General features: G+C 40.4%; 1 protein-coding gene across 1 annotated transcript; it reads right to left on the bottom strand.

Annotated features, from left to right (window-relative positions):
• Positions 1 to 2,424: 2,424 nt before the first annotated feature.
• On the bottom strand, positions 2,425 to 13,061 carry hnrnpub (heterogeneous nuclear ribonucleoprotein Ub). The gene is made up of 14 exons (XM_066676556.1): positions 12,387 to 13,061; positions 10,586 to 10,700; positions 9,118 to 9,191; positions 8,782 to 8,921; positions 8,596 to 8,695; positions 7,109 to 7,221; positions 6,756 to 7,019; positions 6,540 to 6,659; positions 6,245 to 6,373; positions 5,971 to 6,139; positions 5,581 to 5,844; positions 5,190 to 5,467; positions 4,988 to 5,098; positions 2,425 to 4,539 (listed from the first exon to the last, which is right to left on the bottom strand). The coding sequence occupies exons 1-14, from the start codon at positions 12,862 to 12,864 to the stop codon at positions 4,489 to 4,491; spliced, it is 2,406 nt and encodes an 801-aa protein (XP_066532653.1). The 5' UTR covers positions 12,865 to 13,061; the 3' UTR covers positions 2,425 to 4,488.
• Positions 13,062 to 13,382: the final 321 nt, after the last annotated feature.

Genomic DNA, 13,382 nt, shown 5'->3' with positions numbered 1-13,382 from the left:
TTGATTTGAGGCAATGAATGTGATTCAAAAACTGTGGTCAAACCTTCGCTTATTTCCACGTGTCAGGATAAGTACTCAGGTAGTCAGAGGTAAATGCAGAGTAGGTTTTATTAAATGAACAGGACATGAAGGAAATAAAAAGAATAAACTATAAACAACTAATAAACAGAATGTGAAATTTCATGACAAAAACACTAGACACAGACCTGAACAAAGAGACCCAGAAAGCTAAACCTAAACGCAGAAAGCTAAGGCTAAACCTAAACATAGAGAGATAAAGCTGAACCTAGACAGGGATACTAAGACAAAAGAGACCTGGAATGTAAAATGGTGGACAAACACTGAGACTCAGGACAGGGCAGACAAGGAACACCTGGGAGGGGAAACAAGAGGGCAGGACCACGAAGGAGACAGGGGGAGACACTGACGAGAAGGTGGAGCTAAGGACCAAGGTGAAGACAAGGGAGGAAAACAAGAACAAAACAAATCAAAGAGCCATGTGCTCCTAAGCACATGACAAACAAAGGACCAGACAGAAATACACTAAACTGGACCATTCATGACACTACGTTTTACACGTTGAATAAATAAGTCGCTAAGTGATCGCCTGTGAGGGGTTTGGTATGTACTTCCCATGTCTGTACATGTTTCTTCCAGGTGATCCGATTCACTTTTTTCCAGGTGTTCTCACAGTCCAAACCCGCTGTTAGCTGTACTCTCTGTGTGAAACTGTCCAGTGGTGTGAGTGAATGTGTCTGTCTGATGCCCTGTGATGGAGTGGCACCTTGTCCAGGCTGTATTCCTGCCTTTTGCCCACTGCCCCCCCACTGCAACTCTGAAAATGATGAAGCGTTGGCAGAAGATGAATGAATGTAAAATGATATTTGCAACAACCAGCAAAATCCCATAATTTGTCTGTGTTTTCTATGTAACTTGGTTGGGACGGGCTCTACTTATGTTCTTTGGGGATATATGCAGACCATGTTGCAGGGCTTCAGAGGATAAGGTGTCAAGGAATACCGAAGTGCCCGTTCAAACTGGCTGTGGTTTTGAAGCTGGGGTTGGTATGTCTCAATGGTGTTTTTAGCTCAGTGACTAATACTATTAGCCTCTAACCTCTTGCACACTGCCACTCATAGTTATTGTTTCATTGGCAGTAAGGCTGGGGTCTGACTGAACCACTGCTAGAGCGCATTCTTCAGTGCTCAATGTTGCCATGTTCACTTGCCTGCAAGTCGCTTAGTTCATTGAGCACCTCTCCATGAACTGCCAAAGAAAGCTGTATGGCGGCTTTCTCTTCAAACCATGTCTGAACCACAGGATTTGAGCATGTTAGTGTCACTTGGTAATAGAAAAGCTGGATGTTGTAGCTCCAGAGAAACTGTGGGCTCTGACATTGTCTTCAGCTTGTGGTTGGGAGTAGAGCCCATGATCTGCAATAGGGAGAACACAGCCTCTGGTCATTGGGCCCAGCGCTGCAGACACTGCACTATGCGATTTTGGAGGAGGGTAGGAAACCAATCCCCCTTTATTTAGGACAGTGCTGGAGCAAAAAGACCATAACCTACCTAGTGTTCCTTTAAGGAAAGTCACAGCCTATTCTCCTCATGTTCCTTCAATGTTTGTTTTGAAATCTAGTGTGAAATAGAGTTTGTCCATTGGTTGGATGGGTTGGCTATGGCAGGTATAGGTAAATAATTATCTTTGTTGAACTGGTCATTTTTTATAAAGACTCTATAAAGAGAAATGCCCTACACAATAAAAACAGAAAACAACATCAGTAAACAGAGTAAAGTTTTACTGTGAGGTACAGAAATGATTAGAACTACTTTACATGTCCATGTCTTCAAAGATTTAAAGTATGACCACGGAGCCAATAATGAAACACATGTACCTCAAATTTCAGAAAATAAAACACTCTTTTTTTTTGCTGTTGTTGCATTTAGAGCCAAAACATTGTACAGATAGTGGCTACTATCAACACAGCAATCACATTAGGTTGTCCACTTAGAAAAGCAATAAGTCACTTGAGGCTGTGCCTAAGTTTTAGCATTAGTAACAACATCCAAACTCTTCTTAAGGTTAATATTATGCACTGTCTCTTATGGCATATTGTTTTATTTAATGTGTTTATTTCTTGTTTTGTCAGTAAACTCATCCTCATTTGTTTGACAGAATTCATGATTTATAAACCTAGTTTTCCAAAAGAATTGTGGATAGGTAATCAGAGGAAGGGACTCCTCCATCAAAATATCTCATCGTTGATTACCAGGGCACCAGTGTAGAATGGACTCTCCCATTTCAGCAAGTGACTTTTATAGACAAGAATGTCTCAATTAGCCGAACGTAAAAATATGAAAGACTTACTCAGGATGCACGTGAATAGTTAAGTGAAACCAACACCAATGGGAAACATTTCTGAAGTTTATTAGTCTTAAATGCCTGAAGCATCTTTGCATTATCAAACATTGACAGTCATAATTGATGGAAAAAATAAATACCACAACACAAACAAAAAACATCTTTATTAATGCATAAAGCCACAGTAGTCCCAAGTAAAACACTCAATTTCCCATCATTCCCCGTCTCTGCGGTTTGTGAACACTAACGGTTATAATCACTAATACTCTTAGCTATGTCATGCTAGTCATAAACACAAAGACAGCCTTTCTGATATTGGAGAGTTTAAAAATAGAGAAGAAACAAATGAACACAACAGACTTAAAAATGACTACTCATTCCGAGTAAACAAAAGCAGGGCAAGAAGTCTTCATTTAAAACTTACTAAGTTTAAAAAAAAACCAAAAAAAAAAACCAAAGCACACACCTCTATAGCTGCCAGTATATCAATGGCTAATAGAAATGCAGCCACTCTGTGCCAAACGCTTTCCAAAATACAAAAGGTACAGGGTTTTTAAACTAATGTTTGGCAGTGTCCGGTTGCAGTCTTCACGTTTTCTATGAGCATGAAAGTTGCATCTCATGAAGCACCAGGTCACAAAAGAAAACTGAATTAATCTAACATTAATTCAAATCAAAAATATACTGGCCAGTTTTACACTTCATATGATGGAGAAACTATGCAGGGGAAGACTAGAACTCTCAATCAAATCAATCTTACTTTTGCCATTTTAAAAACCCTGAAAATGAAGCAAACATTTAAATATGTGAAAACACATAAAAACCCTGAAAAAACATAGGGGGGGGAGATAATTTGTGTATTTATCAGCACCAGAGGAAGTTTGTGTCAGTAATAGTTAAGGCTGTACTGCAAGTAAGATTTACCAGTCAAAACTAACAAAAGCATTAGAGACTACATCCCGAAGAACGCATTTATTAACACACTTAAGGGTTAGTCTTTAAAATACTAAAACACTGCTGGGAAGGTTAGTGACTGAATATCACTGAGGTGTTGATAACTCTGCACTGAACCCCACCCCACACATTTTCATCTGGATGTAAATGAAATATAACTATGGTCAAAAAGGACTGCAGTCAAACTGCTCAATGTCGGCTTTCACAATCTCTTGGTTTATGAATTCTCAGTGTAAAAATTCAGGTTACCTCTTAGATACCAGCCAACGGTTTAATGTTTTGTGTGTAAATATGCAGGTATATACATTTTTTTTTTCATGCTTCACAAAACTGGTTAAAAGCTGGTGAAGGTGACCATAAATACTACTTGGAGGATGTGAACATTTTAAATTTCCCTGGGAAGTGCCACACGGGAGGAAAACTGTTCCAGGGCAGGCTCTTGGTGGAATCAAGAGAAATTTACTTAACGTACTCAAAGGTTCCTTAGCACCTTTGATGCAGACTGCAGGTCTCAATCAAAGAACAGTACAAGTTTGTACAAAAGCAAATAACCCATTTATTGCAAACCTAAGGAGTTTGACTATTACATATTGGACTGAAATACACAAAAGTTTGGAGAAATGAAAAACTGGACAGTAACAATGATATCACACTTTCATTTAAACTACGAAAGGGCTTTTGCTGCTAAAGTATCACAATTACTGTCAATAGCTTCTAAAAAGTAGATTCAGTTGTTCTGCAAAATTTTCCAAATTCTAACACAAAACAAAAATTGCAAAATAATTTACATTAGTAAAAATGACATTGTACAGAATAAAATGCACAACCCTGAAGTTCAATCAAAAACATCCCACATAGAGCCAAAGCTGTGGTTCTTGATATAACAACATATCAAAACATGGGAGCTAAAATAAAGACCAAAAATAAAAAGTTAAAACGAAAACTAAGAAAAGAAATTTTACAAAACATGGAAAAGTGAATCCGTCAAGATCATATATATGGGGTATATCCCAGGAGCTTGAGCTGTGGAATGTTTGTCTGTTCATAATAACTTTCTATTTAAAATGTGATTTAACTTCCATTTTTAAAAAGAGCGTAAAAGTGGACGTGGGTGGGTGAGTGGTCACAGGAAGGAGTTCTCCATGTGCCACCAGTCTTTAATGAAAAGTCCACTTAGTAATATCCTGGATGGTACTGCTGACTCCATGGCTTCTGGTTCCAGAACTAAGGGTTCAAAACACAGAGTCAAACAAGGAGACACTTATCAATACACAAACATGACAAATGATTGTACCAATATTTCACTTGTTGACTTATTTTTAGGAGCCATTCCATTTAAAGATCTATTTATGATCATATTCAACATTTCAATAATAAAAAATTGTCTATATTTAATATTCAGTGTCTGCTAAATATACATAACCTATGTAACTAATTTATTTTATGAAAAAAAGATTTGCATCATAACTGTCGTTGTAACAGCATATTTCCTTTGGTGCAATGTCCATAAGAAACAAGACTTTGTATGTGTAAATGGTTATGAGACAAAATAGTTCCAATAATAATCTGCCATTTTTAAAAACGTGAATGTTTTAATATAGCAGCTCTTAGGAAACAAGGATAATCCAAGAAAACAATTTATATTAGTTTCACTAAGAATACATGTACTGACCCCTTGCTGCCAGCTCTGATTGAAAGCCTGGGCTTTGTTCATGCCAAAGCTGCCATTTCTGTTGCCAAATCCACCACGGTTCTGCTGGTTTCCTCCCCTACCACGGAATTTCTACAAACACCAATTGAAACAACTCAGTACGTCATTAGAACAAAAGAATTCAAAGCATGAGCTGATTTTGGGGTATGTTTGTCAAACTCACCTGGTTGAAGTTGCCTCTGTGGGGTCCACCACCTTGTCCGCCTCCACGGTTCATGTTGCCCCTGTTCATGGGCCTTCCACGGTTCATGGCTCCACCTCTGTTTCCCATGTGACCCATCCCTCCCCTTGCAGGATGTCCCCTGTGGCCCATGTTCCTGTTGGGCATCCCACCAGCGCCACCACGACTGAAGCTGCCACGACTTGGGAAGCCTCCTCGGAAAGCAGGAGGCGGAAGAGCGCCTCTTGGGGGCCGTCCGTAACCTCCACGGTGTCCAGGCACTAGAAGACAAACATATTCCAATTTAAAATTTCCATTATACCTATGATTCTTTCATCTATTTTCTGAAACAAAATTAAAAATGTCTGTCAAGCCAGAAACGCAGTGTCTTTACCTCCTCTGAAGTTTCCACGGTTTGGAAAACCACCCCTGCCTCCACGTGGGCCTGGGCCGCCACCACGGTTGAATTGATTGTTTCCTCCTCTTTTGCGAGCTCCCCCTTTCTTAGGTGTGCCCTGATTAGGCTTCTTCTCTGGAGGCAACGCACTCTTGCTCTCCTCTTTGTATTGCTCCAAGAGCTTGGTGGCCTCCTCCTTTTGCAGCTCCACATAGGTGACCTCAGAAAAGCAGTCACCTACTTCTGGCAATGTAAATATGCCTGAAGAGAACGCAATAAATAATTAGCTTGGCCTGCTTTTACAGAAACATTTTACACCTCCCATTTCCTACAATTAAAAAAAAAAAAAAAATTGTACTGAATCTGATATTTGCACTGTAACCTTACCTTTCATCTTCAGCACAGCATGCTCAGGAACATCTTTGCCATCAGTTTCTGCTTTTTTCTGGGTCCTCTCCTTGTAGGCCTCATCCGTGGGCAAGACTACAACGGCTTTGCGCTGAAAGCCTGCAAATAGGCACATCTTTCTCCTTTGTGCTGCAGCAGAGACATTGGTCTTGCGGGAGGGAAGGGGTGGAACAAAACATTTTTTAAATTAATAAATAAATAAAAACAAATTCAAAGTAGTGCATCTCTTACAAATGTTGACCACAATCCCTACCTGATCCAATATATAGTTCCTCTTTTTGCGAGCTGCAATCTCTATGAACTTGCCAAGGAAAAGAGGTGCACTCTGGGAGATGGCAGTAAGTTTTGTTGTGTCTTTGTTCTGCCGCTTCAGGCTGTTAATCTGTAATTGTAAATGGGTATTTATATTCTTGCTTCAAACTAACAGCCGAATAATATCCAACCCAAAAATATAGATAGAAATCCATTTATGACTGATCTATTAACACATTCAAAAATATATAGCTCACAACAAATAAAACTAAAAGGAGTTTTAGAAGTACACACACCATCATCTTCTCCACAATGGTATTAGTTCCCAAAATAGTGTATTTGCCAGGGTTCTCCTCAATGTGCTTCATCACCCACGTGGTTTTCCCTGACCCAGGGAGGCCAACCATGACAATCACCTACACCAAAAAAAATTAAATACACAGTCATTAACCTTGACATGAACATTTTCCCATACTTTCCTACAAGGTCAGAAGAGAAGTTTTAGACTCTACCTCACAGTCTTTCTTGGACTCCGGTCCCTTAGGTCCACGCACACGTTGGTCCACTGGGATTTGCTGGAGAAAACTGAAGCCTTCTTGCTGGGGGAAAAATGGCTCCTCCTTCTGACCAAAGTTGAATTCCACAGCACAGTTGTGACATAGAACATGAGGAAAGAGAGCTCGTTCTGCCAGTGCTTCCTTACTGACTGTGAAAGCCACACCAAGGTCATTCCCATTCTTGGAGTAAGAAATTTCAACATCATCCCCATCAAAATTCTTTGGAAGAAAAATAAAAATAATGTCATTTTAAATTGCAGAATACAAAAAACCAATTGCTTGTAAATTTCAAAACTTGCAATGCTTACAACAAAGCAACCAATGACATCATTTTCATCAAATGTCTCTCCATAGTCTTCAGTCACACAATTTGTCGTCTTCTTTCCTTTGAGTGTGAAGGCATAAGAATATTCCTCCTCACCTAAAGAACAGATAAATGATTTACTACAAAGCTTCCAAGCATAACACCTAGATGAATGCAAAGGATCAACTGAACATTCACTTTAAGCTGTATTTCTGTACTGTGGACATCACCAGTACCTAATGCTGAAAGATTGAGAGCATAAACAAATTCAGGGCAGAAAATGGTCCATTTTGAAGACAAACTACTGTATTCACTTTCTGATGTTTTGAAACCACCTCATGTGACCAGCTTGTAAATTTGCTCTTATCAAAGCAGTTTAACATTCTCCAAAAGGCAGTGCTATTAGCAGCAATAAAATTTAAGAGCGGTGTTGTGCTTAATGATTATGTTCCTTTTAATTTCAGTCATTTTTTTGCATGCCCCCATTTTAGGAAAGCAGCACTAACGTAAATTGATCAATATAATTTTCATACAGTTCCCTCCCTGTGCTAGAGAAGGTCTTGCAGCATTTAAAAAACACAGAAGCCACTGCCTCCTCGCATCAGAGGGTGTTTCATAATGAGAAGAAATCACTTATCCTGTCTCCATAAGTTCTAATGGAAAATTTTAGCACCATAGCCTCCAATGCATTTCTCTGTTCTTGTCACCAAATCGTACGTAGAATATGTAGTTATTCATACGTAGATCATGTACAGGCTTCAATAATCATAATTTCACTCATGTATTGTTTCAGCATGCAAGAGACTATCTAGGCAAGCCACATTCTTTTGTTTTTGTCTCATTCTTTTTCTACCCTTTTACCAGGGTAAACCTAAACAAGCTGTCCCTCCGCTCCGAGTGTTAAACCAAAATAATTTAGGTTTTATATCGAACATAGCCCCTGCCTATCTGAAAACATATGGTTAGTGATTTTCCCATGCTACAGCAAAACCGAGGCTCAATCTCCCCCTATACCTTAAGTAGTGCACAGCATATATCATAAAGTAACATTTTCTGCACTAACCATGTGTTGTATGTCAGATTATAAAGAATTAATATTGAACCATAATCTTCATGTCTCTGTCAAACTGATGCACTGCGTATTTGTCTTATTTTATTATATGTAAAATGCAATATTTGTGTTATTAAGACAGAGTCAGTCCTCCTCTATATTGAATGGCACTGTGTGGTGAAAAAGCGCTGTTTACAAGCATAACACTGCTAAACATGTACTGGTTTTAACAGAAGCAATTAATGTAAGCACCCAAGTAATTTTCCAAGTCCATTTATAAGTTCTCAAAATGGTGGCTACTTTACACAATGATGTCATGGGGGGAGGGGGAACCCAACAACCCTCCAATCAGCTCTCCGTTAGAAGCTCCAACCCAAAAAGCCATGGCAATTTTATTATTTGATACACTCCTATATTAATTTGGCAAATGGGATACTTACCTAGAAGCAGACTGCTGGTAGCCAGAGACCAGCCAATTTGAACATCATGAACATCCATGCTTTTGTTCTTAACATGCTTCACTGGGATCTTCTCAATGACCTATGAATTCCATAATTCATTTTCACTCATGTAGGGGATTGGTTTCATAATATTTTATGTACTGTCCGAAAGGATGTAATACTCACCTTCATTTCAAAGGAGGCTTTGCCCTGGTTTACACCATAAGAGGCCCGACCCCCTGCCCATAGATATGCAAAGCTCTCCATAGTGAGGGAAGTGGCACTGTAGCGATCTCTGGACACCTTGAAGTGGAGGTCACAGTTGTCTACAAAATTAAAGAGAAGAAAAACAGACATTAGTGTAAATATTGTGACTGACCACATGACCATTCTAGTTGGCACATTATAAGCAATGTTTAAATACAGATGACTTGTTATTTCATTGGTAATGCATAGTTCGTTTTTTTTAACAAATCAAAGCTGCAGGGGAATAGGATATTTTAGAATTCAAAAACCACTCACAAGGGTCCAGACACACCAGGGTGTCATCAAATTCCTCATCTTCTTCCTCAAGAGGTGGCAGGGGGGACTTAGCTCTGAAATAGAGGAAAGATAGCCGTTAAACCCAGGCGAGAAAGCAGTAGCCAGACCCGGCTTGGATACTGTGGCACAATACCCATCCAGATTAGGTTCTGTCTCTGCACCACAGAAGTACTGGAAGAGGATATTACACTGACATCAGAGGCAATAACAAAAGTACTGGCTTAATCTTGCACAGAAAAATGCAATTATGCACCTTATAACATTTACCAAGAGTGGTTCTCAGCACACCCCAGCTTGTGGATCCTGAAAGAAAGCCGTTTGTGCTTTGTTCGTATATGTAATAAACCAATACCAGCTGACAGACACCACTGGTTTCCCCAGTCAAACTGAGCTATTAAAGAAACCCTCTGTGTGTATTTATAACTTCATGCAATGGCTTCTGGAAAGGTCAAGAAATGCTCAAGACTTGGAGGACTGGAGTGGTCTAGTCTAGAATTTAGCCCAACATTTTTAAAGAGTTGAAAAATAAATAAAAGTAATTAAATATGATAACAATAATAAAAAGATAAAAAACAAAATCAACAACTCAGTGCAGCTGTATTGTACTTACCCATCCATCAAGTATGAAAGGTAAAGATTTATTTGAAAATAAATAAAAACAATACACACACACTCCACACCTGCTGAACAACCTGTTGTGAACAACCTCTCTCTCTCTCACCCACACCAAAATGAGGAAAGAAAAAAAATATTGATAAACTTAAAGAAACAAACATCCAAAAAAATAAATAAATATAACCCACGGGATGTAGGAGACAAAGACCGCAGAATACATTCAACAACCTGAGAAGCGAAAAAATTAACACAAAAATAAAAAACCTGCAAGAGAACATTTATTCAGAGAAGACAAGCTAAATGCAGCATGCAAACACAGGCACGAGTGAACGCTGGTACATTACCCCAACCACCCCATCCTGTTCATCTCCTGCACTGGTTCATTACAAGAACACAACACCTATATCGCCCCCAAAACATGCGTTCGGCTACAGGACACGTTGAAAGTCTGTACATAACGCCCCTTTCCCATTCATGAGACAGCTTCTACTCTCATTTATCCTTTCAGCCAAAAGTGTGCTTTCACAGCCATACGCGCGTACAACTGCCAAATATTGTATGAGGAACAATGACAAGTCATAATAAAATTGAAAATCCAGATGTTACACATCTAATCAACTTGTTGATTTTGCAGTAGTTTCTATAAATAGTTACAAAAGCACTGCAAGGTAAGGTATTTATAGTTAGCCAAGGATGACCCTCAACTGTTTTACACTTTATTAAAAAAACATGTGAGGGTATTATCCCTACAGGTAAAGCATTGGCTCTTAAAGCCAATACATATTAAAAGTGGCACTTCAGGGATAATGAAGGCCATTACTCCCATCCTTACCGGCTGTATTTGCTTTCTTCAATAAATTCAAAGTAGCCCCTTCCATGTTCCTCCCGGCGTCTCTTAACACCCTTCTTATTCTTCTGATCAGCATTGATGTCTTTGTCCGCATCTCCTTTGGAAATAAAACAAAGAGTGATGAAATGCTCTGGTGTGTTGGACCCTGGATTTAAGGGTGGTCCCACACGACTAGGAGTTCTCGGACTCCTTTCGCCCCCAGTTACAAGTTGACCACCTCTGATCAGACAGAATGTCACTCACATGATATACAGAAATATGTGCATTCATGCTCTAGGTAGTAGAATTAGCCAGCCCATTCTGTTAGAATGAACCAGGTGAGACCCTTAACATGTCTTTAAAGTGTGAGCAATGAGGATAAATAGCAGTTTGAATGCAAAGTACAGTTGGTCCTTGCCTTCAAAGAAATGTTGAATGAACACATTCAAATACAGTTGTGGATTAGGCAATTTACTGCCCTACTCCCTAGACACTTGCTTGCTGTTGGAAATGTAGCAAGTTACAAATGAGATAAGCACAACTACAAAAATAAATAAATAAATTTTTAAATTCAGCCATTTAGCTACACTTTGTCAACAAGAATGAGCCTACATCTTGTCTAGTATTATACAAAACCCATTACATATGTAATGTCACAAACTTTCATGTGATTCCTTCTTAATGGAATTGCAAATAATTGAATATTTCGAGGTAAATTTGGGAAAAAACAAAGAAAAAAAATACTGTGTGTGGGTCTAAACTATTTCCTTTCAAAACTTCCATAAACCATGTTTTAATGCTGTGTACAGACAATCCTGCGATTCATACAGATGTTTCCATTGTTGCAACGACTGCTTAGCTTTTCAGCTTCTTCCAGGGACAAGCAGTGTTCCCTCTACAGACCAGTCCTTGTGTGTTAGCAACGTGCTAAAGTAACTAGCAGCTCCGTTCAAATGTGTTCTAACACTATGACCGCCTGCATCCATTTAAAACACTACTCGAACTCAGAGTCCGAATATTAAGACTATCACCGGCCCATATGAACAGCAAACGCTAGAAATAAAAACGGTTATTCAGAAGACGGCCCTCGTTTGCGCTAACCCGCCGCCTCGGCCCCGCTAACCGCCGGGCCATTGCTTACTGACCAAAACCTAGTATAAAACACAGCTCAAAGAACATTTAACCAGCTATTCCGCTCCCCTTAAAGCATGCACAAAAGCACAGCCTCAAAATGTTGCCGTTATTTTCCGCTATCACCAGTTCTAACGACTCAAATACAACAGCCTATTGTCTCGAGCGGACTAGATTAGCATGGCGGCTAAGGTAAAAGGTCCAAGAGAGCGCCAGAGACGCAATACACTTTAAATGAACCAAAACACAAATCATATTAAAACAACACGAACACGTCACAAATTCACTTAAAATTTCTTACTAACCAAATAAACACGCATGGGATATATACTCGTTGTCCAGCTACCGTTATTTCGCCTTTTCACCATGGCCTCCATTCAGCAATGCTGCTCTGGTTTCATACTCGAATTCCCCATTCCACCTTAAAATGGTGCAGAACAGCGCTCGGCGCCAAGTCACGGCTTCTGCGCCATTTAAGGTAGCACGGGAACTTGAATTCGCACAAAAAGCAAAACTCCATTGTTATCTGCGCCCTAAATGTATGCCTTATTTCGCTAAAAATATTTAAAAAAAAAAAAATGCTGCTGGCGCCCGGAGCTGTAACGCTGCCACACGGACATTAACATTGAACCGTAAAATTACGAGCTATATAAAATGGCCTCTCTTCACTCACCCTCTGTGGGCTGGGATTCTTGCTCACCATCTTCATCACCGATTTTATCCTCGTCGTCTTCCTCCTCGTCCTCCTCAAACGCTTTGTCCATCTCCACCGCAGCTTCTCCTTCTCCTTCTCCTTCTCCATCTCCCTCTCCTTCTCCATCTTCCTCCTCCTCTTCGGCCATTTCGTCGTCCTGGCCAAGCTCGTCGTATTCGCCTGCCGCGGCGCCTCCATTTTCTCCCTCGTTGTCCGCCTCCATGCTTTCTCCGGCCTCTTGCTCGTACTCCTCCTCTTCGCCCATGTCCTCCTGCTCGGGTTCAGGCTCTGCTGCGTGCTCCTCAGCGCCGTTCTCCTCAGCCTGGGCCTCGGCGTCCAACGCGGCCTGCAGCCGGTCCATCAGTTCGGCCTTCAGGCCTTTATCCGAGAGCTGACGCTTCTTCAGCTCGTCCTTCAGCTCGTTCACTTTCAGCTTCTTCACGTTGATCGCACTCATGATTGCAGCCTTAAAATCACCGTGATGTAGATACTCACTTCTTTATAAATAAAAGACAAAGTGGCCCACTTCTTGCTGCTGTTCAGGACGCCGTGAGCAGAGAGGAGAAAGAGCGACTCGGTTTCGCTTCAGTTGCGCCAAAGCCGCGGTGCTGCCGGGGGACTTGAGCGGATAAAGCTCCTCCCGCTGGAGGCGCAGGGGAGGAGCGAAGACACCCAAGGTGACATCAACCCAGCTCGAGGTCTACATGCAGACACTCTTTAAAACAGGGCATGAGGAAATAATCTAAAATAGACTGTCCTGAATACAGCAACGATATCTATATCACACACTGTTTTTACACATACGGGTTCAGTAACCTGTACAAATCCAGTAGTTTGGGCCAGTCAAATAACAACGGCGTTTAGAATGGCTCCACTGTTGTTTTAAATGTATTCACCGGATAGGAAGGATAATTTAACTCGAAAACTGAACTACCCAGCCTCAGTACTTGACCAGTATAATGTGCCTGAGAACAT

This window comes from Hoplias malabaricus, chromosome 7 (assembly GCF_029633855.1).
Source record: "Hoplias malabaricus isolate fHopMal1 chromosome 7, fHopMal1.hap1, whole genome shotgun sequence".
Classification (NCBI taxonomy): Eukaryota; Metazoa; Chordata; class Actinopteri; order Characiformes; family Erythrinidae; genus Hoplias; species Hoplias malabaricus.
Note: the sequence above shows the minus strand (reverse complement) of the source record. Positions and strands in the feature narration are given on the sequence as shown.